The 24,167-nt window shown below is 57.3% G+C and overlaps 2 protein-coding genes, 1 long non-coding RNA gene and 1 other non-coding gene across 7 annotated transcripts in view; 2 read left to right on the top strand and 2 right to left on the bottom strand.

Annotated features, from left to right (window-relative positions):
- The first annotated feature begins 11,127 nt into the window (after positions 1 to 11,127).
- RAB26 (RAB26, member RAS oncogene family) lies at positions 11,128 to 17,120 on the top strand. 3 transcript variants are annotated; one of them, XM_025370606.1, is made up of 10 exons: positions 11,128 to 11,300; positions 11,752 to 11,938; positions 12,863 to 12,973; positions 14,562 to 14,603; positions 14,689 to 14,755; positions 14,855 to 14,907; positions 15,802 to 15,867; positions 15,971 to 16,027; positions 16,128 to 16,204; positions 16,303 to 17,120. In XM_025370606.1, exons 3-10 carry the CDS (start codon positions 12,866 to 12,868, stop codon positions 16,403 to 16,405), a joined length of 573 nt encoding a protein of 190 aa, XP_025226391.1. In that variant the 5' UTR covers positions 11,128 to 11,300; positions 11,752 to 11,938; positions 12,863 to 12,865; the 3' UTR covers positions 16,406 to 17,120. The 3 variants fall into 3 exon arrangements, with proteins under 3 accessions (XP_025226391.1, XP_025226390.1, XP_025226389.1); XM_025370605.1 differs by lacking the exon at positions 11,128 to 11,300 and having other exon boundaries at positions 11,593 to 11,938; positions 16,303 to 17,118; XM_025370604.1 differs by lacking the exon at positions 11,128 to 11,300 and having other exon boundaries at positions 11,593 to 11,938; positions 15,971 to 17,120.
- Positions 17,121 to 17,776: 656 nt separating this feature from the next.
- Positions 17,777 to 18,339, bottom strand: LOC112614389. Its single transcript, XR_003117073.1, has 2 exons — positions 18,125 to 18,339; positions 17,777 to 17,898 (listed from the first exon to the last, which is right to left on the bottom strand). It is a non-coding gene; the product is annotated as an uncharacterized LOC112614389 (long non-coding RNA).
- Positions 18,005 to 18,087, bottom strand: LOC112614867. Its single transcript, XR_003117173.1, has one exon. It is a non-coding gene; the product is annotated as a small nucleolar RNA SNORD60 (small nucleolar RNA).
- A 401-nt stretch (positions 18,340 to 18,740) lies between the features above and the next one.
- The window catches only part of TRAF7 (TNF receptor associated factor 7), a 21,821-nt gene continuing 16,394 nt past the window's right edge, over positions 18,741 to 24,167 (top strand). Inside the window, exon 1 of one of the 2 annotated variants that reach the window (XM_025369647.1) lies at positions 18,741 to 18,840. The gene's annotated coding sequence lies outside the window, so the exon portion shown is untranslated. The remainder of the gene's footprint in view (positions 18,841 to 24,167) is intronic. The other variant, XM_025369646.1, reaches the window with a different exon arrangement.

Here is a 24,167-nt window from a genome sequence, read left to right as displayed (position 1 = left end):
GGGAGGTTGCAGTGAGCTGAGATCGTGCCACTTCATTCCAACCTGGGTAACAAAGTGAGACTCTGTCTCAAAAAAAAAAAAAAAAAAAGACAGGAAACTGCAAACACAAAGTAAATGTGCCATTGTTGATACCAGAAAAATAAACCTAAGGCAAAAGGTGTTAAATGGGTAAAGAGTCTGTTTTTCTACACAATAACAGGTATAGCCTATGTAGAATATATTATGAACTGTTGTGCTCTCAAAAATAGAACATTGGCCAGGCGCACTGACTCACGCCTGTCATCCCAGCACTTTGGGAAGCCGAGGCAGGTGGATCACCTGAGGTCGGGAGTTTGAAACTAGCCTGACCAACATGGACAAACCCCATCTCTACTAAAAATACAAAATTAGCGGGGTATGGTGGCGGCGCCTGTAATCCTAGCTATTCGGGAGGCTGAGGCAGGAGAATCGCTTGAACCCAGAAGGTGGAAGTTGCGATAAGCTGAGATTGATCCCATCAACGCACTCCAGCGCAACAAAAAAAAAAAGCACTTTGCAAAAAAAAAAAAAAAAAAAAAATAGAACATCAGCCTACGAAGCTAAACTGTGAAATACAAAGATTTTGAAAAACAAAAACATTGCAAGAGGGTTTATCACACCTTCTCTTGAGGTTTACAGATCAAGTAGACAACTTTTGTCTGGGCACAGTGGTTCATGCCTGTAACCCCAGAACTTTGGGAAGCCGAGGAAGGAGAATCACTGAGGCCAGACTGAACAGAGAGAGACCTCATCTCTACAAAAAATACAAACAAAAAATTAGCCAGGCATAGTGGAGCTCGTCTGTGGTCCCAGTTACTTGGGAGGATGAGGTGGGAGGCTCACTTGGGCCCAGAAGGTCAAGGCTGCAGTAAGCCATGATTGCACCACTGCACTGCAGCCTGCATGACAGAGTGAGATCCTGTCTTAAAAAAAAAAAAAAAAAGGAGAGAGAGACAATTTTTTTTCTTTTGAGACAGAGTCTCGCTCTGTTGCCCAGGCTGTTGGAGTGCAGTGGTGTTAGCTCACCACAACCTCTGTCTCCCAGGTTCATGTGATTCTCGTGCCTCAGCCTCATGAGTAGCTGAGATTACAGGCATGTGCCACCACACCTGGCTAATTTTTGTAATTTTAGTAGAGACAGGGTTTCACCAGGCTGGCCAAGTTGGTCTCTAACTCCTGGCTTCAAGTGATCCACCTGCCTTGGCCTTCCAAAGTGCTGGGATTACGAGCGTGAACCACCATGCCTGGCCAAAGAGACAATTTTTTTAAGTCAGTAAAGATATAGAGACTTTGAGTAGCACAGTTAATAAGGTGTACTGTACACAAAACAGGGCTTGTTAACTATGTTGGCATTACAGATGTTAGGCAAGGTCAGAGGAAAAGCTTAGATAAGAACGTGGCCTTTGGCCGGACACTGGCTCATGCCTGTAATCCCAGCACTTTCGGAGGCCGAGACGGGCGGATCACAAGGTCAGGAGATCAAGACCATCCTGGCCAACGTGGTGAAACCCTGTCTCTACTAAAAATACAAAAATTAGCTGGGCGTGGTGGTGTGTGCCTGTAATCCCAGCTACTCAGGAGGCTGAGGCAGGAGAATAACTTGAACCTGGGAAGCGGAGCTTGCAGTGAGCCAAGATCGCGCCACTGCACTCCAGCCTGGCGACAAAGCTAGACTACATCTCAAAAAAAAAAAAAGAAAAGAAAACAAGAACGTGGCCTTAACCACCACCGCCCCCTAGAGGCTCTCTTGGGTACTTTTGCTTGCTCACTGCACCAAATCTTGAACCCAGATCACAACTGAAGCTCCCACAAGCACACCCTAATTCAGAGATTCCCACCTGAGTAGAGAGGCCTGAAGAACCATCCAAAGAGGGTCACAGGACAGCTGGACACCCTGACAGCCCAGATCACTGAAAGGTAAAGATGGAAATAATGGACTGGGCGCAGTGGCTCATGCCTGTAATTCCAGCACTGTGGTAGTCCCAGGTGGGAAGATCATTTGAACCCAGGACTGGGAGACCATCCTGAGCAGCATAGTGAGACCACCGTCTGTACAACAAACAGAAAAATTAGCCAGACATGGTGGCGCGTGCCTGTAGTTGCAGCTACTTGGGAGGTTGAGGTGGAAGGACTGCTTGAGCCCAGGAGGTTGAGGCTGCAGTGAGCCATGATCACACCACTGCACTCCAGCCTGGGAAACAGGGTGAGATGTTGTCCCAAAAAATAAATAAATAAACGAAAAAAGGGAAGTGATGGATGTGTACCTTTTCTTGATTGACGTGCACCCACAATGGTTTCATGGGTGTACAGATATGTCAATACTTATCCAATTCTATACTCAAAAAATGTGCAATTGGCCGGGTGCGGTGGCTCAAGCCTGTAATCCCAGCACTTTGGGAGGCCGAGACGGGCGGATCACGAGGTCAGGAGATCGAGACCATCCTGGCTGACACGGTGAAACCCCGTCTCTACTAAAAAAAATACGAAAACTTAGCCGGGTGAGGTGGCGGGCGCCTGTAGTCCCAGCTACTCGGGAGGCTGAGGCAGGAGAATGGCGTAAACCCGGGAGGTGGAGCTTGCAGTGAGCTGAGATCCGGCCACTGCACTCCAGCCTGGGTGACAGAGCGAGACTCCGTCTCAAAAAAAAAAAAAAAAAGTGCAATTCACGAGAGATCCTGTCTACCCACCCCCCCAAAAAATAAACTAAATAAATGCCTGGGTACAGTGGCTCACGCCTGTAATCCCAGTACTGCGGGAGGCGGAGATGGGTGGATCACTTGAGGTCAGGAGTTCAAGACCAGCCTGGCCAACATCGAAAAACCCCATTTCTACTAAAAATGCAAAAATTAGCTGGGTGTGGTGGTGCACGCCTGTAATCCCAGCTACTTAGGAGGCTGAGGCAGGAGAATCGCTTGAATCCGGGATGGGGAGGTCGCAGTGTGCTGAGATCGTGCCACTGCACTCCAACCTGGGCAACACAGTGAGACCCTGTCTCAAAAAATAAATAAATAGGCCGGGCGCGGTGACTCAAGCCTGTAATCCCAGCACTTTGGGAGGCCGAAACGGGCGGATCACAAGGTCAGGAGATCGAGACCATCCTGGCTAACCCGGTGAAACCCCGTCTCTACTAAAAAATACAAAAAACTAGCCGGGCGTGGTGGCGGGCGCCTGTAGTCCCAGCTACTCGGGAGGCTGAGGCAGGAGAATGGCGTGGACCCGGGAGGCGGCGCTTGCAGTGAGCTGAGATCCGGCCACTGCACTCCAGCCTGGGCGACAGAGCGAGACTCCGTCACAAAAATAAATAAATAAATAAATAAATAAATAAATAAATAAATAAAAATTAGAGCATATATAAATGAATAGGCTGGGTGGAGTGGCTCATGCCTGTAATCCTAGCACTTTGGGAGGCCAAACCAGGCAGATCACCAGAGGTCAGGAGTTCAAGACTCACCTGGCCAACGTGGTGAGGCCCTGTCTCTACTAAAAATACAAAAATTAGCAGGGCATGGGGGCACCTGCCTGTAGTCCCAGCTTCTAGGGAGGCCGAGGCAGGAGAATTACTTGAACCCTGGAGGTGAAGGTTGCAGTGAGCCGAGATCATGCCACTGCACTCCAGCCTGGGCGACAGAGCGAGACTCCATCTCAAAAAAAAAAAAAAAAAAAAGGAAATGAATAGTAATGAGCACACATCATAGAAAATCTATGGGGATGCAAAATTATACATGGAGAGAAACAGATAACATCACTTATTTTTATTAGTCAGCATGAAAAAGCAAGCCAATATATAAATTATTTATTTCAGCATTCTAGAAAACCTGTAAAATAAACCCCCCAAAAAAGATGGAAGGAAATTAGAAAGTAAAGAGCGGAAATTAGTTATTTTAAAAGAAAGAGTAGGGCTGGGTGCGGTGGCTCACACCTGTAATCCCAGCACTTTGGGAGGCCGAGGCGGGTGGATCACAAGGTTAGGAATTCGAAACCAGCCTGGCTAATATGGTGAAACTCCGTCTCTACTAAACAAACAAACAAAAGAAACAAACAAACAAACAAAAAAACGAGTAGAATTGATGAATAAAATCGAGCTATTTAATAGATATAGTTGCTAAGATTTTTCTAGAAAAAAATTCTGGTAAGTGTGACTGAAAGAGAGAAAAGGAGAGAAAAAGAAAATATGGGACATTCAGATGAACAATGAAGGTTTTATTCACAGAGATGAAAAAAGTTGAAAATTAAAAAACAAAATTATGTGCGGCCAGGCGCAGTGGCTCATGCTTGTAATCCCAGCACTTTGGGAGACCGAGGTGGGCGGATCACGAGGTCAGGAGATCGAGACCATCCTGGCTAACACGGTGAAACTCCATCTCTACTAAAAATACAAAAAATTAGCCAGGCGTGGTGGCAGACACCTGTAATCCTAGCTACTCGGGAGGCTGAGGCAGGAGAATGGCATGAACCCGGGAGGCAGAGCTTGCAGTGAGCTGAGATCGCACCACTGCACTCCAGTCTGGGCAACAGAGCGAGACTCCGCCTCAAAAAAAAAAAGAAAATTATGTGCAATTGTTTGCCTACATTTTTGAAATCTATATGGGATGATTATATGTTACAAACTGTAAAAACCAATTCTAGAGAAAAATAAAAACCCAAATAGACCAACAACAAAAGAACACATTGAAAACGTATCAAAAGCCATGTCAGGAAAAGACACTTAATCCAGATCTTTTTGTGGACAAGTTCTATCAAATGGGGAAGAATCAGGTAATTGTGATTTTTTTTTTTTTTTTTTTGAGACAGAGTCTCGCTCTGTCGCCCGGGCTGGAGTGCAGTGGCGCGATCTTGGCTCACTGCAAGCTCCGCCTCCCAGGTTCACGCCATTCTCCTGCCTCAGCCTCCTGAGTAGCTGGGACTACAGGCGCCCGCCACCGCGCCCGGCTAATTTTTTTATTTTTAGTAGAGACGGGGTTTCACCGTGGTCTCGATCTGCTGACCTTGTGATCCGCCCGCCTCGGCCTCCCAAAGTGCTGGGATTACAGGCGTGAGCCACCGCGCCCGGCGGTAATTGTGATTTAATTTAGACTCTTAGAAAACAAGGCTGGGCAGGGTGGCTGACGCCAGTAATCCCAACATCTTGGGAGGCTAAGGCGGGAGGATCACTTGAGCCCAGGAGTTCAAGATCAGCCTGGACAATAGTGAGTCCCCCCATCTCTACAAAAAACTAAAACATAGCTGGGAGACTGAAGTGGGAAGTTTACTTGAACCCAAGAGTTCAAGGCTACAATGAGTCAGAACCGCACCACTGCACTCCAGTCTGAGTAACAGAGTAAGACTCCATTTCAAAAAAAAAAAAAAAGCCGGAGTGGTGGCTCACGCCTGTAATCCCAGCACTGGCTCACGCCTGTAATCCCAGCACTTTGGGAGGCTGAGGCAGGTGGATTACCTAAGGTTAGGAGTTCAAGACCAGCCTGGCCAACATGGTGAAACCCTGTCTCTAAAATAGAAAAATTGGCCGGGCGCGGTGGCTCAAGCCTGTAATCCCAGCACTTTGGGAGGCCGAGATGGGCAGATCACAAGGTCAGGAGATCAAGACCATCCTGGCTAACACGGTGAAACCCCGTCTCTACTAAAAAATACAAAAATCTAGCCGGGCGAGGTGGCAGGCGCCTGTAGTCCCAGCTACTCGGGAGGCTGAGGCAGGAGAATGGCGTAAACCTGGGAGGCGGAGCTTGCAGTGAGCTGAGATCCGGCCACTGCACTCCGGCCTAGGCGACAGAGGGAGACTCCGCCTCAAAAAAATAAATAAATAAATAAAATAAAATACAAAAATTAGCCGGGCGTGGCCGGGCACAGTGGCTCACGCCTATAATCCCAGCACTTTGGGAGGCTGAGGTGGGCAGTCACGAGGTCACGAGATTTAGACCATCCTGGTTAACACGGTAAAACCCTGTCTCTACTAAAATATACACACACACAAAATTAGCCGGGCGTGGTGGCAGGCACCTGTAGTCCCAGCTACTCGGGAGGCTGAGGCAGGAGAATGGCCTGAACCCAGGAGGCGAGGCTTGCAGTGAGCTAAGATCGCACCACTGCACTCAGCCTGAGTGAGAGCCAGACTCCGTCTCAAAACAAACAAACAAACAACAAAAAAACTTAGCCAGGTGTGGTAGTGGGTGCCTGTAATCCCAGCACTTTGGGAGGCCGAGGCCAGTGGATCACCTGAGGTTAGCAGTTCAAGACCAGCCTGGCCAACGAGGTGAAACCCTGTCTCTACTAAAATACAAAAATTAGCCGGGCATGGTGGCAGCCACCTGTAATCCCAGCTACTCAGGAGGCTGAGGCAGGAGAATTGCTTGAACCCAGGAGGCGGAGGTTGTAGTGAGCTGAGATCGAGATCACACCATTGCACTCCAGCCTGAGTGACAGAGCAAGATTCTGTCTCAAAAAAAAAAAAAAAACAATAGAAACATTGCAAGGAAAGCACTTGGTGAAGTCCGGGGTAGTCAGTGATTGTTATGGTTATGCAGGGGTCTGTTTTGTTCATCGACAGGGATCCCCGCACCTGCCATGAGGCCATGTGTGTCACTCCGAGGCTGCCAGGAGAGCCTGCAGCCGGAAGCCCTGATGCTGACTCCTCCAATGGCTAAGCGGACGCCCTCACTCAGCTCAGGGGCAGGAAGCCAGCACTGCTGAGAGCAGGCGACTGGCTCCGTAGGAGTGAGGATACCGCTCTGACAGCCACAGAGGCGCACGACTCCCCCGTTAGCTCATCTTCTGTGTGGCAGATCACCTCTGCCGCCTTCCTGTCTGGGAGCACCTGAGTCACTGTGGTCACATCTGCAGGCAACAAAGGGTCCCCATTCGGGCAGGGATAGACACGTGCTTTTCATGACCCGCCCGGCAGGGCCTCAGGGCCACCATGTGAGCAGGCTGAAGGGGGGGTGACCTCTTAGGAGGACACCAGGCTGCTGCATGCCTGGACACCAGGGAGAGCTTACCTGTGACGTCACCCACGTGCTGGGGTGACTCAGTGCTCCTCTCTCGGGTGGAAGTCGCGTTCAGTGCTGCCGCAGTTCCTCCGACGTCTCCATGGCAACGTTCACGCGAATTTGGTAGAACATAAGGTGTTTGAGCTGGAAGGGACCTCAGAGATCGGCTCCTCCTGCCCCCTTATATCATGGAGAGGGGAGCAGGCCCAGACAGAGAATGCCACATGCCCAGGGGCACATAGCAAGCTGCGGACCCCGCAGAGGGCACAGACTGCTGAGCTCCAGAGGATGGTCTTGGGAGGTGCCCTGGGGGCACAGGCCATGGGGGCTTTGCCACTCCCTGGCTTGCTAAGAGCCCCTTGAAGTCCAGCCCAGCTCTCTGCTGCTCAGCCACAAAGCTCTCCCTCCAGTGTCCGGCGGGAACAGGAGTAGGCAGGACAGGGCCCTGTCCTCAGGAGGCTCACAGACTGGTACAGATGCCATGCAGCTGCTGGGGAAGGGCCGGTGAATATCCAGGGAGCCAGAAGTGGGGCAGGAGGAGCCAGGGCAGGCTCCCTGGAGGGTGGGGCTCCTGGCAGAGCCCGGAAGCCTAAGGAGGCCTCACTCGTGCCTGCGCCCCCTCTCCCGGCACAAAAGGGCCAGCCTAAGGGCCCCACTCTGGGGCAGAGTGTAGGGAACATGCTGGAAAATGGGAGCCAGAGACAGACTGTCCTGGTCCATGGGTCTCGGGTCGTTGTGGCTGGGGGCTCCCAGCACAGATCCCTCCAGACACCCAGAACAGTCAGAAGGAACTGGCAGGAGTTAGAGGGCACAGTGTGAGAGTGCCAGGGGGCCGGGCCGTCAGAAGGTAACAGGAGCGAAAGTCCCAGAGCAAGGCCCCAAGGAGACCCAGGGTGCTCCCTCCCCTCGAGGATAGGAACCTGTGGAGATCTTCCCGTCCCTGGCAGAGTCAGCTCTGCACCAGAAGGGTCAAAGGCTGTAGCACCCTTCCCAGGGGAACTCGGACCTCACTCTCCACCCCCAGCTCCCAAGGCCCATCTCAACCTCGGGCCCTGTCTCAGGGACCTGCCCTGGCCTGCAGGACTCCTCTGTTCTCCAGGTCTGAAGATGCCAAGAAACTGGACATCCCAAGGCATCCCTGCTGACCTTTCCCACCATGCTGGTCCCCGCCTTGCGCTTGCTGGTCCCTGCCTTGCCCTCACTGGCCGCCTGTTCTAGTTTTTTTTTTTTTTAGATGGAGTCTCTTTCCGTCAGCCAGGCTCCAGTGCAATGGTGCAATTTCAGCTCACTACAAGCTCCGCCTCTCGGGTTCACACCATTCTTCTGTCTCAGCCTCTCGAGTAGCTGGGACTACAGGCACTTGCCACCACGCCAGGCTAATTTTTTTTTTTTTTTTTTTGTATTTTAGTAGAGACAAGGTTTCACTGTGTTAGCCAAGATGGTCTCGATCTCCTGACTTTGTGATCCGCCTGCCTTGGCCTCCCAAAGTGCTGGGATTACAGGAGTGAGCCACCACTCCTGGCCCCATTTAATCCATCTTTAATCCACCTCAGCATCCCACTGGTCTCCGCCCCATGGGCATGGACTCTGACCCTCCCTTCCTTTTCTCCAGGCCTACAGCTTCTTTCCTGAAGGTCCTTTCTGTTCCTATTATCCCTCCCCTGGGTGACTACAACCCCCATCAACTCATTCCCAGGCCCACAGGATCCACCATCCATCCCCTCCTGCCAGTCCCCAGTATTCCTGTAGCACAGTATCCTCTGTTGTTCTGCTTAAAAGCCATGCACAGCTCCCTACTTCCCACTGTACAATTTCCAAGCTCCTAGGAATAACACTCAGATTTCCCTTCCCAGCTGACCCCGTCCTACCTTACCAGCTTGATTACCTCCCATTTCCTCCAAGGAACTGGACCACACTTCGGCCACCTCGGCACAAAGTACCCACCTGCTAGTCCTCTCAGCCTATACATATTCACTCCCTCCACCTGGCGACTTTGTCTCTTATGTCAGACTCTAGCTCAATCCTCAAAGCCCAGTGCAAACCCTCCCTCCTCCAAAAGCCTTGCCCTCACTACTGATCACATTGTCTTAAATCTTTGTTAGCAAGGCATATCCTCCTGAAGTGAGGCCTGTGTTTCTACATCACATTTTTCTTTTTCTTGTCTTTTTTTTTTTTTTTTCCAGAGTCTCACTCTGTCGCCCAGGTTGGAATGCAACAGCACAATCTCAGCTCACTGCAACCTCCTCCTCCTGGGTTCAAGGGATTCTCCTGCCTCAGCCTCCCAAGTAGCTGGGATTATAGGCATGTGCCACCATGCCTGGCTAATTTTTGTATTTTTAGTAGAGACAGGGTTTCATCATGTTGGCCAGGCTGGTCTCAAACTCCTGGCCTCAAGTGATCTGCCTGCTCAGCCTCCCAAAGTGTTGGGATTACAGGCGTGAGCCACCGCACCTGGCCTCTTTCACCAATTTAACAACTACTTATGGAGGCCCAGAGCTGGCTGCTGGGGACAGCAGTGACCAAGACAAGCTGCTTCCTGTGCCCAGAAACCTTACACTCCAGAGGGTGAAACAGATGGCAAACACAGCAACTAAGAGACATAATGATCAAAGATTACAAGGCCTGCTGGAAGCCAAGAGAGAGTTCTGTGATGCAGGCACCCAGAGCTCCCCATTTTCAACAGAAACCAGAGACTTGGATTTTTACGTAAACTCTCCTAATTTTAAAGGTTGCCAGCGCAAGCCCGTTTCCTCTGCTCACTCAAGGCTCCCCTCCCCGCCTGGCCTCCCACTTTCTCCGGCGCGCCTGCCTCCTTCTCTTCCTGGGGGCCCCATCCACACTCCTCCTCCTGCAGGATGCCCTACTTGCACCCAGCTCCTCCTGCTGCCTGTGCCCTGGGGATACCTGAGCAGCAGCTGGCAGGAGGGACTCCACTGGACTGGAAGTCCACTGCCCAGGACCCTGGGGCCAGTGCACAGCAGCTGCTGAGGCCCCCAGCTCAGACCCTGGGCCAGCGATCCTGAAGGAGGCCTTGTAGGGGGTGGACACCTGGAGTCCCCAGGGCTGCAGCTGCAGAAGCCAAATACCTCTGCCCAGGCCCAGTGCACACACACTGGGGGTTGGTCTGGAAGAGCTGGGGGGCCGGAGGAGTGAGACAAGGAAGGGAGGTCTGGCGGGTTCTGAGAGGGCTTCCCGATTTGCCCCCCAGCTCTGCCAGGTCCCTGGGGATTAAGTATACAGGGATCTCTGCCATGGGATGGTTTATGTTCTCTGGAGCTGGAGTTCCCAGGAGCAAATCCTAGCTCTGCCCTTCCTAGCCTGCTGACCTTGGACAGCCCTCCTTGCCTTTCTGAGCCTCAGTTTCCCCATATGGACACTTGGGGCAGCACCCACCTTGCAGGATAACTTTGAAGAGGTCATGTGCCTGGCACACAACAGCGCTCGGTATAGCGGTGTTCCACGGCCTCTGCCAGGCCCTCTTGAGGAATCAGTCCGCTGGGCACTGTCCCTCCATCTGTGTTTTCTCAGGCCTCTGACCCGAGAGGCAGTTGATTGTTTGGGCTCTGGGCACTGCCAGCTGGGAGGAAGCAGGCCTCTGAAAGGCCCAAGGTCCTGGTGACAGCTGCCACGTTTCCAGGGACAGCCGGGTCATCTCTCCAGCTCCCAGAGAAGCACCAAGAAGCCCCCGCATGCCAAGGACACCACCCCTCTGCACCACTGTGCCCCAGCTCTGACCACTGCAGTCCCATCTTCTCTGTGAGAGGGGCCGACAGAGCTCCAGTCAGCCCAGGTTGGGGAGATGGGTCTGCCCCGGACCAGCTTAGGGTTTGGAGAATCAGCCCTGGCTACCTGAAGGTCTGAACCTGGAGGGGAAGGGCAAGGGGCCAGCCACGCAGCCTGGACAGGGGCCTCTGCCTTCCACCTTTCAGACCCTGAGGGTAGAGTCCCATGGGAGGGGAGCCTCAGGGGGCCAGGGGCTGGCTGCGACAGCGACTTCCTCTTTCCCGAGGATCCCCAGGCGTGCGCAGCAGGCAGAAGCTGCGGGGGAGATCGCCATGCCCCCTGTGTCCTCCCAGTGACCAGCTGTCACCTGAGTCCAGGGTGCCTGTCCCAGTAGCCAGGCGTGTTTGCCAAGCGAGGGCTGGAGCTTCCCGGACCCGCCTGCCCTGGAGGGGATGGAGCAGTGAAGGGCAGCGGGCCAAGCACCAGGCATCTGGAGCTAAGGGAACAGAAGCCCGCGGTGCCCGTCCATGTGGGCCCTCTGCCCCAGCACCTACATCTCAGGACACCCCCTCCTCCCAGGTCTGGCAGTCCAGTTTGGGGGTCACCGAGCTGGGGTGGTGTGCAGCCAGCAGAAGGGATTCAGGATCCCGGGGTGACCCCTGGCCCAGGCCTGCCACCTCACAGCTGGCTCCAGACCCCAAGGCAGCCCCGGGCATGGGTCGCGGTCGGGGGGCAGGGCGGGGCCCGGGCCTCCTGACCCGCCCCGAGCGGGGGTGTATTTGCATGTCCCCGCCCTGCGCACGGCATTGGCGGCGGCGGCGGCAGGAGGCCGGGCTTGAGTGGCTGTGCGCCCATGGAGCGGCGGGGGCGGGGCGCAAGCCGGGCGCCCGGGATGATGCCGCCGCTGCCGCCGCCGCCGCCGGGGGAAGGGTTCGGGTCCGGGTCGGGCCCGGCGGGCACAGGGAGCGGGACGGCCCGGGGCACGGTGGCTGCAGCGGGAGCACACTGAGCGCCCGCCCGCCATGTCCAGGAAGAAGACCTCCAAGAGCAAGGGGGCCAGCACCCCCGCTGCCTCCACGCTGCCCGCCACCAACGGGCCCCGACCGGCGCGCTCCGGGACTGCGCGTCCCGGCCCCGACGCGCCGCCCAACGGGCCCTTGCAGCCCGGCCGGCCCTCGCTTGGCGGCGGTGGCGACTTCTACGACGTCGCTTTCAAGGTGAGCCAGACACCTGCCTCCCAGGCCAGCGCAGCAGGTGGCACCCGGTCTGAGCCAAGGGTTGGGGGTCAGAGAGGGGGTGCAGGGCCCGCGGCCCCAGGGCGCGGAGCCGACTTGGGAGGCACCCCGTAGGGCTTGCACGGTGCATCGTGCACACACACAGCTGTCCATCCGAGGTCTGGGGAATTCAACAGCTGGCGGGGCCTGTCCCCAACCCCCAGCCGGCATGGCGGCACAAGGGGTCCCGCGACCATCAGTGCCCCGCCGGGGGTCTCACCATTTCCCATATGCTGCCCTCCCTCTACCCAGGGGCTGTGGGCCTTTTTTTTTTTTTTTTTTTTCCGTTGGGGGGAAGAGGTTTGCCAGATGGATGGGGAACCCTGGGACCCCAGACCAAGGCAGAGGCTGTGTGGACTTGGCAGGGCGCTGGGAGGACCATCTTTAGGTTTGGTAGCACAGGTTTCGGGGAGAAGGGCTGACTGCCCCCCACCTGCACCCCCCCTCCCATCCTCAGACTTGGCCCAGGTCCCTCCTCAGGTCGAGATCTGACCCTAATGGGGCGAATTCCTCTTGAGCCTTGCTGGGGTCATGTCCCTACTGGGATGTGGAGAAGCCCCCGGCAGAGGCCTCCCCAAGTCTCTTAGGAGGTCCCTAGCTGCCACACCATCTGCTCCCCTCCCAGAGGAAGCCTGCTGTCCACTGTTGGGGGGTACGGACGTTAGGGAGGGTCCAGGATGGAGGTAGCTGCCCTCGTTCCCTACTGAGATGGCCACTGTGCAGAAAGACAGAGCGGCCTGAGCCTTTCAGAGGTAGAAGCTGGGTGTCTAGCCCATCGGGGTCCCTGGCTCCGCTGAGCCTGCAACCCCTCTGACCAGGTCAGCTCAGGGCAGACCGGACTCTCCCTGACCCTCCTGCTTGTCCTAGGTCATGCTGGTGGGGGACTCGGGCGTGGGGAAGACCTGTCTGCTAGTGCGATTCAAGGACGGCGCTTTCCTGGCGGGGACGTTCATCTCCACCGTAGGCATTGACTTCCGGGTGAGTGGAGGCCCCGGCCCGGCCCCACATCACCCCACGTCCTGCCGGTACCCCTGAGCAGCAAGTTCTCTGTGATCCCTGTGGTACTGACAGGCTCAAGCAGCCTGGACCCCAGGTGGAATGCCTTAGCCACCAAGCTGCCCGCCTCGACCTCTCAACACCTGGGCTGGTGGCTGCACCGGACAAGCAGAGTTAGTTGCCCTGTGCCAGGGGCTGGCATTACCCAGGGACCATATCCTGTGCCTTGGGGGAGGTGGACGCTGCTGCCCACAGTGTGGTGGGTCAGAGGAAGTGAAGGGGCATGTCCACTTGGGGCCAGCAGTGCTGCCTCAGTACAGAGGCCTTACCGGGCCCTAGGAGCACGTGCTCCCTGCAGAGCCTGAGCGAGGGTGTTTCCAGGGTTTGCCTAGGGGAGAGGATCCTGCCCTTGGGTGAGGCCACCCCCTCCACCACCAGCCCGAATTCCTCGTGCTGAGGTGCTGTCGTATTCTCAGCAAATCTTAAGTTTGCGTTTTTCTCACCCTTTAATTACAGCCAGTTAGAGGGAGGATGGAGGGAGGGCTGTCCCAGGGACAGGAAGAAGGGCTCCCTCAGTCTGGGGAGCTGTTCTCTACCCTGTCTGGGGGTTCCAGTTCCCCTCAGGTCCTCTGGGATGGACAGAGGACTGAAGTGCCCGAGGAGGGCAGGCCAGTCCTGTCTGGTCCCCACTTCCCACCTCCCTCTTGGCTCTCGGGTGGGTGGTAAGAGGTGAGGCCATTTGGTTCGCACTCTTGTTCAGGGTGCTAGGGAAGGCGGTGTCCTCCCCAGCCCAGCAGATGGCCCTGCCTGGTTCCCGGGAGACCCAGAAGCACTCTGACAGCAGGAGCTCAGGCTGAGTGAGGTGGCACGAGTTCCAGCTGGCCCGGACCTCAGGCTGCGACTGAAGCCCCCCGCCCCCACCCCAGCAGATGGACTGGGGCCAGACCACTCCCTGCCTAGTCTAGTCCTTAACTGGGAGGGCCCAGCCTGGGACGCTGCCAGGCAGTTCTGGGATCTATGGTTACTGCCTTGGGTCCGACAGGCCCAGGCCCAGCCCTGACAATCCCAGCAAGAAGAGGCTTGTAATTTTTTATTGAGACAGGGTCTCACTCTGTCGCCCACGCTGGAGTGCAGCGGTGATCATGGTGGACTGCAGCCTCCAACTTCTGGGTTCAAGCCATCCTGAGTCTTTCAAATTAGCAAAAAGAGCTACTGGGGAGGCTGAGGCGTTGCAGCTCGTTAAGTTACTGCAGCAGCCATGTGACTGGCACCCATTTGCACATGGGGAAACCGAGGCAGTGTCAGTAAGAGGCCTGGTGGGGTCATGAGTTCAAATAAGTCAGCACAAGAGCTGCGGGGAGAGGCCCGCACTTGCGGGTATGGGTGAGGCCAAATTGGTTTAAGGGAACCCTGCAGGGGCTGGGCTGGACCTGGGAGCTGGGAGGTCTTAGGGGACGGGAAGCTGGGCGGGAAGGAGAGCCATGGGACTCTGAGGGGGTGGTAGTGAGGTTAGTGGGGATAGAGGCTGGGCCTGGCCCTTGCCAGAGCTGCCTGGTTCTGTCTGTTTCAGAACAAAGTTCTGGACGTGGATGGTGTGAAGGTGAAGCTGCAGGTAAGGTGACTGGCAGAGGGCAAGCTGGGGGACAGGGGATGCCAGGGAGGGGCTGGACAGCCTAACCAGTGCCTGTTCGCTGCAGATGTGGGACACAGCTGGTCAGGAGCGGTTCCGCAGTGTTACCCATGCCTACTACCGTGACGCTCATGGTGAGCCCCTGGGTACCCGGGCTGGTTGGGGGGGCAGGGGCGGGTCTGAGCACCTGAGGGTGCAGATGATGGTGGATGTCCTCACTGCCCTGTCCCCAGCTCTGCTGCTGCTCTACGATGTGACCAACAAGGCCTCCTTTGACAACATCCAGGTCAGTGGCCTTCCCGGTGGGGTGAAAGGGCCCTGATACGGCCTGACCCACCCCAACCTCCTTCTGGTAGATGGCATCAGGGTTCCAAAGGACCCCACTGAGAGTAGGGGAAGGGAAATGACAGCCTTCTGGGCTGGAGGTGGCCCAAGTGGACCTGAGTGCCATTCCAGCTCCCTCAATAGGACCCTTTGCATAAGGGACCTGTAAGGTGGGCTTCCCTATGTGATACACGGGGGGTTATCACTTCTAAAGACAGGTATCCTGGCCAGGCATGGTGGCTCACCCAAGGTCAGGCGTTTGAGACCAGCCTGGCCAACATGGTGAAACCCCATCTCTACTAAAAATACAAAAATTAACCGGGTGTGGTGACACACACCTGTAATCCCAGCTCCTCAGGAGGCTGACGTTGCAGTGAGTCAAGACTGTGCCATGGCACTCCAGCCTGGACGACAGAGCAAAACTGTCTCAAAAAAATAAAATGGGCCGGGCATGGTGGCTCACACGTGTAATCCACCACCTTGGGAGGCCGAGGTGGGCAGATCATGAGGTCAGGAGTTGGAGACTGGCCTGGCCAACATGGTGAAACCCCTTCTCTACCAAAGATACAAAAAATTAGTTGGGTGTGGTGGTGTATACCTGTAATCCCAGCTACTTGGGAGGCTGAACCCTCCCAAGGTTCTCTGAACCCGAGGAGAACAGCTTGAATCCAGAAGATGGAGATTGCATCATTGCACTCCAGCCTGGGCAACAGGGGAAGACTCTGTCTCAAAAAAAAAAAAAAAAAAAGATGAAATAAAGACAGGTGCCCTGTACAGTGTGACCTGGAGGGCCAAAGTTCTGGGGCATGGGGCAAGCCATGGAGGGAGCCCCAGCCTCGTCTGCTGCCTCCCACAGGCCTGGCTGGCCGAGATCCATGAGTATGCCCAGCACGACGTGGCGCTCATGCTGCTGGGGAACAAGGTGGGAGGCCCGGTTGTCCTCACCTGGGTCACAGGGCAGGGCAGGTGAGGGGGCAGGGGCCAACCATGGGCCAGCTGTCACCAAGACCCTGTGCCTGGGCCAGGTGGACTCTGCCCATGAGCGTGTGGTGAAGAGGGAGGACGGGGAGAAGCTGGCCAAGGTGAGTCAAGGCAGGGGGGTGGTGAGGGGTTGCCCCTGGAGGCCACGAGCCTGGGCTGTCCCCGCCAGGCCACCACCTGGCTGGCAGCAGCTGTTTACAGGAGTATGGGCTGCCCTTCATGGAGACCAGCGCCAAGACGGGCCTCAACGTGGACTTGGCCTTCACAGCCATAGCAAAGTAAGTCCTGCCAGTCACCAGGGCTCCCCCAGCACAGGGCCTAAACCCTCTTATTGGAGTCCAGGTCATCGTGTCCCCTTGTCACCCCCACTCCGCAGGGAGTTGAAGCAGCGCTCCATGAAAACTCCCAGCGAGCCACGCTTCCGGCTGCACGATTACGTTAAGAGGGAGGGTCGTGGGGCCTCCTGCTGCCGCCCTTGAACCTGGCTGAGCTCAGTCCTCTGGAGGAAGCCGCCCAACCCCCAGAAGACTGGACAGTCTCCAGGCCCTTCTGACTTTGTTGCCCAGTGGCCAATACCAGTGTCTGTTTCCAGGAGCCCCAGGTCAAGCCTTGCCCCTCCCTCCTCCCAGCAGCAGTCCCAACAAGCAGGCTTCTGACAGCCCGTGGCCCGCACACTGGCCACCGTGGAAAAGCAGTCTTCTGCACGGGAGGGGGCGCGGCATGTGGACAGACTTTGCCACGGTGCTCTGCTGCCCCCTCCTGGGCACACCCAGGTGAGGGAGGGCTGGGGCTGGCACCATGCACAGTGCCTAACCCTAGAAAAGCCATGTCTTCACCCGCACACACTGCTCAGGCAGGTAAGGGAGGTCGCCTGCCCACGCCTGGGACAGAGGGCTTCACTGCTAATCACATCGTGCATCTGTGTGTCCTGGGAGCTACCTGCTCCCAGTCCACCCTCTAGGAGGCTCTGGCTCAAACAGCAATAGGGTTTTCCTCAGTGACCTTGGAGGATGCCTGTGGCCTTGTGATAAAACGTGGGAAATCACAGAAACGCCAGAAAACGACAAATGCCAGCCCAGCCTGGCCACAGCTGAGGTCTGTGATTTCCCAGCACGCTCCACCTTGCACTCAACTTGGCCTGTTGATCGCAAGCCTTTGTTTTCAGTCCTAGTGAATAAAGTTGTGTTTTCTGAAGCGTCTGTCTCATGTATTGAAAAAAATCCACTTCTAGAGCAGATACTAGAGCTTGAGAGACTCAGCAGGGCCCAGAACCCTCAGCAGGTGTGTGGGTATCACTCCCCCATGGCTGAGGCCTCCCTAGAGAGGAACATGGGAACCCTAGGTGGTGTCAACTTCCCTCCACAAATCTCAAAGGCTTTTTTGGACTCACCCTGGGGCAAAGGCATGAAAAACAGTATTTGGCTGGGTGTGGTGCCTCACACCTGCAATCCCAGCACTTTGGAAGGCTGAGGCGGGTGGATGTCCTGAGGTCAGGGGTTTGAGACCAACCTAACACGGAGAAACCCCGTCTCTACTAAAAATACAAAATTAGTTAGGCATGGTGGTAGGCGCCTGTCATCCCAGTTACTTAGGAGGCTCAGGCAGGAAAATCGCTTGAGGCGGTGGTTGTGCCATCGCACTCCAGCCTGGGAAACAAGAGTGAAACTGTCAAAAAAAAAAAAATTACGGGCAGAAATGGCGAAGGCAATCCCAAGAGATGGAAAGTCACTGGTAACGAGTTTCCGTTCCGTTTTCGTGTCTGTACACTTTCCCAAGATTGCCTGTGGATAAGCCAGACCTCCGGGGTGCCAGAAGAATAGGAAAATAAAGACACTTGAGAGAAAACCGAATCAACTCACTACCTTTGCTTTATTGCTAAGCACTTCAATCGCCACAACGCCCACCTTACCGCTCGGCCCTCCGGATTGAGGTTTACTTAGGTTCAAAATTTGCAGCCAGCTGGCGACGAAACCTGAAAGTCAGACAGCGCCAAAACGTAGACGTAAGTCCCCACTCCCTCGTTTCGGGCAACACTTGTTTCCATTCTCAGCCCGTCTCCGTCAAGAGTGAGCACCCCCAAGCCTCAGTCTTGCAAAATAATCAGACTGCACGTGCAGTTTTCATACGAGGTGTCAGAAGTCAAAGCAATTCATCACAGGCTTGGAGAATAGGGGAACCCAGACCCGGCCCAGTCTTACCTGCAGGTAGCTGAGGGTCTGAGATTCAGGAAGAAACGTTTAAACACTAAGGGACAAAGTGGAGCCTAGGCCAAGGCTGGACGCCCGGGGACCAGGCCGGCCTGCAGCTTTCAGGCCGCCCTCAAAGCCACGCTCGTGGCCCAGTTCTTCCCTGGATCTTAACACATGGCGTACGCACTGATACAACTCTCCCGCTTCGCACTCGACCGCAAAAGAATGGAGGCGCGCGAGGCTCAAGCTTTTATAGAAACTTTCCCACCTCTGTCATTGGGCTATCCTGGCGGAAGTGCCCGCCTTCCCGTGCCGCTGGTACGCCCCGCTCCCTACCGCGTTGTTTCCACCAATCGTACCGTGGCATTTCTTTTGGCCGCCGTCTCTCGGACCCAGAACCGAAGCTCCTCCCTTATGCAGAGTCCGTGAAGCCTAACAGTGAGTGACGGATGAGCAAAGCCAATCAGACATCAATCTGCAACATAGAGTGATTCTGAAGCCGCCAATCCCGCCCCGCGACGACGAGGCCGCCGGAAGTCGTAGTTTCGGAAATGCCGCGCGTGAGGCAGCCGACCGGGCCCCGAGAGGTGGGGAACTACAAGTCCCGGCGGGCGCAGCGGCCGAGCGCTTCCGGCTCGCGCGTCCTGTCCCTTTCCCGGCCGGCGGCCGAGGGGGCATCATGAAGCGGGCTGGCAGTGCTGCCGCTCCCGGGCGGCCGCGGGCGGGTGAGTGTCCCCGCGGCGCGCCCGACCCGGAGCTCGCGCCTCGGGGCCGCGCAGTGGGGCGGGATCGGGCGCGTCGAGGTCTAGGCGAGGCGAGGGGTCGGGCGGGGGAGGGCGGGGCTGAGACGGTCGGGGTCGGGGTCGGGGTCCGGGTCCGGGTCGGGGTCGGAGTCTGCGTCGCTCTCCGTCCGCCTGTCAGTTGTCCGTCCCTCGCTCCGTTGTGTTCTCGCGCGTTCTTTACTCATTCCTTTTTCCTGCGTTCCCCGAGCCGCCCGGGTGCCAGGCACTGTTCTGGCCGCCGGGAGACTGCGGAGAACACGGTCCCAGTTCTCCTGTGATCGGCATCTGCTGCAGGGTTCCCCAACCTCCGCACCATCGACCACGCGGTCCGGGTCGCTCTTTGCTGCGAGGGGCTGCCCTGTTCATTGTAGGATGTGGAGCAGCCTGCCTGGCTCTCGGCCGCTAGATACCAGTAAACACCCGCTCTTCCTCAATTGCGATAACAAATGTCTCCTGCGGGACAACTCCCCCTTATTCCCGGTCTAGACAGACAGGGTGGTGGGATGGACAAGAGATAGTCAAAATCATGGGGAGCGGCGGTATGTGCTGTGAAAGAAAGCAAGAGGGTGCTGAAAAAGTGAGTACTGGTCGGGGGTGGGGGCGGCGCTACCGTTAGCCAAAGGCCTGATGGAGAAGCAGCCAGTCCCGGGACGTGCAGGAGGAGCGTTCCAAGAAGAGGGAGTCCGATGTACAAAGGCCTGGGGTGATAAGGGGCCTGACGCACCCCAGCAAGCCCTGGCAAGTGGAGAGGCGAAGTCGATGAGGCCGGACCAGGTTCACAGAGTGCATGGCGGGGGTGGGGGCGGGGTTATTGTGCTTTCAAATGACTTGGGGTTGAGGAAGCGCTGGAGAGGCGGGTCCGATCTAGGTCCGGTAAAGAGCTTTCTAGCTGTGTGTGGACCACAGACTTCGGAGTTCACTGGGGAAGCAGGAGAGACGGAGGCTAGGCCATCGTCTCCTAATCCCCACTGGGGTCCAGCTGTCAAGATATGGTTGTCTTGAGCCAGGCCAGAGTGGTCAGCTGGGGCTGAGTCTGGAGTCCAGGAGAGGGGCCTGCTGGATCCCACCCTGCTCTTGGGGGTGGAGGGCTGCTTGCTTGCTCAGGAATTTCACGCCGCCCAGCCTGTCTGCCCACCTTTCTCACCACCCCTCCGACCCCTTCCTGGGCACACACAGGCCCCCAGCCCTCGCCAAGTGAGGAGCCTCCCTTTTCCTCATTCCTTCTCTTTGGGCTTCTCCCTTCCTAGACCCCTTTCCTGTGCCTCTCTATTGGGAATATCCTGACTTCACTGCTCTGGGCATTCATAGTTCTCTGTGGAAGCCCCGGGCCCCGTGTCCTGATGGGGAGCAGTGGTATGGGTAGCCTGGTCGAGGGAGGGGAGGGGCCAGGAGTCGGCACCCCAACCTGATGCCCCAACCTGAGGGTCTCTAGTGAAGTGACTTCCACCGTAGCCCACTGGGGCCGAGTGTCACGATATTTCTGGAAGTGAATGGAAAAGTTCAGGGTCTTTGGCAGCCACCGAAAAGTGCCTTTGGCAGATTGAGTGGCGATTGGTGGGGCTCCTGCCCCTCTGTCTGCCTGTGTCCCCCACCAGGTTCCTAGCTCCTCCCAGGTCAGATTTGCGTTCAGCCATCACATGTCCCCACCCTCCCGCATAGGGCCTGGCACCCCATGGTTGGTGTGACTCTCAGCCAGCTGGTTGGACAAGGAATGAGCAGTTTGGGGAAAGGAGGAAGATGCGGTTGAAGGGCCTCCTGGCCAGGAAGCATGGGCAGCCTGGCTCTGGGATGCAGCCGCTCCCCGGCTTGGCATGGGACTGGCTCAGGCACTGCCAGGGCTCTGGATATGTGGTAGCTGTGGACGAAGCAGAAGGAATGGGACTCTGGTCACCACGGCACAGCCTGGGCCGGCCTCTCCACCTTCCTCAGTCTCCATGGTCTGCTCAGCAGAGGAGCTACTGTCTGGGGCGCCTTCCCTCTTGACAGGTGCATCTTCTCTTGGCTCCTTCCAGACGAGGGTCCGGCTCTACTCCATTTTTCGAGAAACTGGAGGCTGGGAGGGCAGGTACACAGCTGTAAAGTGGCAGAAGTGGAATTTGAACCGAGCTCTGTCTGAGCCCAGTGCCCGTTGCTTTGACCATGGTGTCACAGCATCTCCCGGACCGACGCCCTGCGGGATCAGGGAGGGCACGTGGGGAGGGCCAAGAACTGTTGGCTGCGTGTGTCTCGGTCCGGCCTTCTCGGTGGGTGGGCACCGAGGACTTCACCAGGCCCTCTGTGTGGCTCATGCGGGAGGAACCTGTGGAGAGGGACCCACCAAGCCCTTAGTCTTCTACAGATCCCCCGCTGCCCCCAGCCTTGCTCCCTGGAGGAGGAGGGTGCAGCCAGGTGGGGCAGGTGAAAGGGGAAAGTGAGCACTGGAGGCTGGGGCTGGTCATGTGCAGACCCGGACGCCCTCACCCAGCTGGAGGAGGCCAGCTGCCTGGAAACTCGGGGTGGAGGTGGCCCAACCCCAGAAGCACCCAGGTGGGAAGTGGGGGTAGCGACGCAGAGGGCCAGGACTGAAGGGCGTGGGACGGTGTGGGAAAGGAGGTGGCAGTGCGGTGGCACGCTGGCATGAGGGCGCTGGGTGGCTGAGTGGGTCAGACGGTCTCTGCCCTCACGTTCCTGTTGCCTCTTCGGGCCCAGATCTGGCCAGTGTTTGTGTCAGCTCCCTGCTGCTGCAGGGCAGAAGGAAGGAGAGAGCCCGGGAGACTGAGCCACACAGGAAGCAAATGAGAACATACAGCAGGACTGGGAGACATGGCTGGGGTGGGGGGGGCGCGCACCGCTGCCCTTGGCTCTTGGGCAAAGCTCATGACCTGTTGCTAAGAGTCTGAGGCCCACTTGACTTGGGTGAGAGCCAGGAATGCACTCCCCAGCCGGGGCCGTGAAGCTGGGGTCTCTTCCTGTGCCCCAGGATACTCTCCCCACTCTGGATCCCAGCAGCCTCATCCTCCAGGAAGCCCTCTGGACTTCCCCTTGACTGGACCAAGTCGCCACACAATAGACAGCCATGACATACGGGAAAAAAGGACTGAGAGATGTCGCCAGCCCTCAAGGGGCCAGAGGGGCAGCAAAAGGAATCTTTACTGTGAAGTTGGGGTAAAACCTTGGCCAAGCTGGGGGGACCCCCTCCCTGGAGCAGAGGGAGCTGTGGACACTGGAGAGGCTTGGCCAGGGCAAGACAGGCTTGGAGGCTGAGTGGCTGCAGTAGGAGCAGAGCTGGGGAGTTCAGAGGCCTCTGCAGAGCTGGGGCTGTGGGTGTGGGGGGCAGGGACAGGCGAAGGGGGCGCGGTGCTAGGAGGGAAGGGGGGCCAAGCTGGCCTCGGACCAGGGCCTGCTGGGGTTCTGAGGGGATCCTGAGGACCAAGGCAGGCAGAGGCCAGGGACACCCCAGGGGCCTTCGACGTCACACCCTGCCTATGGGATGGAAAAAACGTTCTAAGGGACGTCAGGGAACAGCGGCGGAAGTGCGTGTGGCTTTGCTATGGCAACCAGGCCTGTTTCTATAGAATTTAGCGGCCTGGGCTTGGGCTGGGGGGGCTGAGGCAGGGGCTGGGCTGGGGCGGGCAGTCTGTGGGTGCCCTGGGCAGGCTCTGTGATGCCAGAGGCCATGCTCGGAGCTCTGGCCGAAGTCCAGCCAGCCGGCCACACACAGCCCTGTGGCAGGCGGGGCAAAGGCTCCTGGAGCCATCCCAGGCTCCTCCCAGGGCAGTTGCAGGCCTCACAGGCACACCCACCCACGGCTCACTCCACACATATTCAGGGGACCCCCATACCCCACCTGCCCTGGGTTGCTAGAGGAGCTGCTTTCAGGCTGGGCCTGGCCTCAGCAGGGAGCTGCATCTAGAAGCCCCCATCGCCCCCACTCAGCAGGGCTCCCCTGGGCTGCTGCCAGGTGGGCAGGGACCCCTGACCCAGACCCCCCTCCAAGTGTGTCTGCAGGGAAAGGGGTGGGTGTCCACATCCCACATGCCCCCAGGGCGATGCCCCAGCAGAGCCCTCTAAGCCCAGCTTGCGGGGGCTGGGGAGGGGCTGCTGAGGGATATGCTGAAGAGGGGCTGGGGTGGAGGCAAAGAGGGGCTGAGGGAGACTTCCGCTTCCTTATTGTTCAGTGGCTGCCCCCAGGGCCCCGGAATCCCTGCTATGTGGATGTGGGGTGGACGAAGACCCTGGGCCTGAATCCCAGTTTCAGGTGACGTCAGGGAGGGGCTGCCCTATGTTGGCCCCAGGAGGAGGGGACAGTGGGAGGCCAATCCTACCCTTCTCCTCTGCACAGTGCCGACCCATGCACCTCGTCCCTGAAGGTCAGCACTGGCCTTCCCCAGGGTGGATGCTGCTTTTCCTCAAGGACTTTTCTCTTTCAAAGATCGAATCCCCCTGGAGCATGCAGCCTGGGTGGTGCAGACGGAGCGGGCGGTGCGGACTCCAGAAGGGCAGTGTGGTGGGGACATGGAAGGAGGGGCAGGGGGGCTGGTGGGGGAAAGCCCTGTCTCAGTCCCTAGCTGCTCCTGTAGCTTCTCCCAGTTTGGGAAGAGGCTCCAATGCTATAGAGCACCCCCCACTTCCCCAGCGCTGGGAACTGGGGGGTGGAGAGACCAGAGCACTGGAGGGGAGTTCTCAGTCTGGCTGACAGTTTCCTGCTCGGCCAGCCCCAGCCTTGATGAGTGTGGGGTGGGAAAGAGGCACCCTCCCTCTGGAGGACAGGGCATGCCCCCAGGACAGCCTCCCAGCCACAGGGGTGCCAAGCTATTGCATGTCCCAGCTGTGGCCTGAGGGGTCCTCTCCCTACTGGGGAAACTGTTATTGCAAAACCCAGCCCCTGGGACTGGGCTGAGGGGAGGCCTTGGGCATCTTGCTCAATTCTGAGGTGCAGGGGTTGGATCCTGCCTTAGGGTGGGACACAAACGTTCCCTGGCCTCCAGCCCTGGGGTCCCTCCCACCTCCGTGTCCCTGGCTGGAGCTGAACACTGAACCCAAGTGAACTGGGAAGCAGCCTCCTGTGCAGAGCATCCCCCTCCACCCCCTCCCTCCCCCTCCCACCCCCTCCCTCCATCCTCCACCCCTCCCTCCCTCCGCCCCCTCCACCCCTCCCTCCCTCCGCCCCCTCCACCCCCCTCCGCCCCTCCCTCCACCCCTCCCTCCGCTCTCCGCCCCTCCCTCCCTGCACCCCCCTCCGCCCCTCCCCCCTCCACACCCTCCCTATGCCCCCTCCCCCTCCCTCCCCC

The sequence above is a fragment of the Theropithecus gelada genome, chromosome 20 (genome assembly GCF_003255815.1).
Source record: "Theropithecus gelada isolate Dixy chromosome 20, Tgel_1.0, whole genome shotgun sequence".
Lineage (NCBI taxonomy): Eukaryota > Metazoa > Chordata > Mammalia > Primates > Cercopithecidae > Theropithecus > Theropithecus gelada.
The sequence above is the reverse complement of the archived record's forward strand: the minus strand, read 5'-3'. Positions and strand labels throughout refer to the sequence as shown.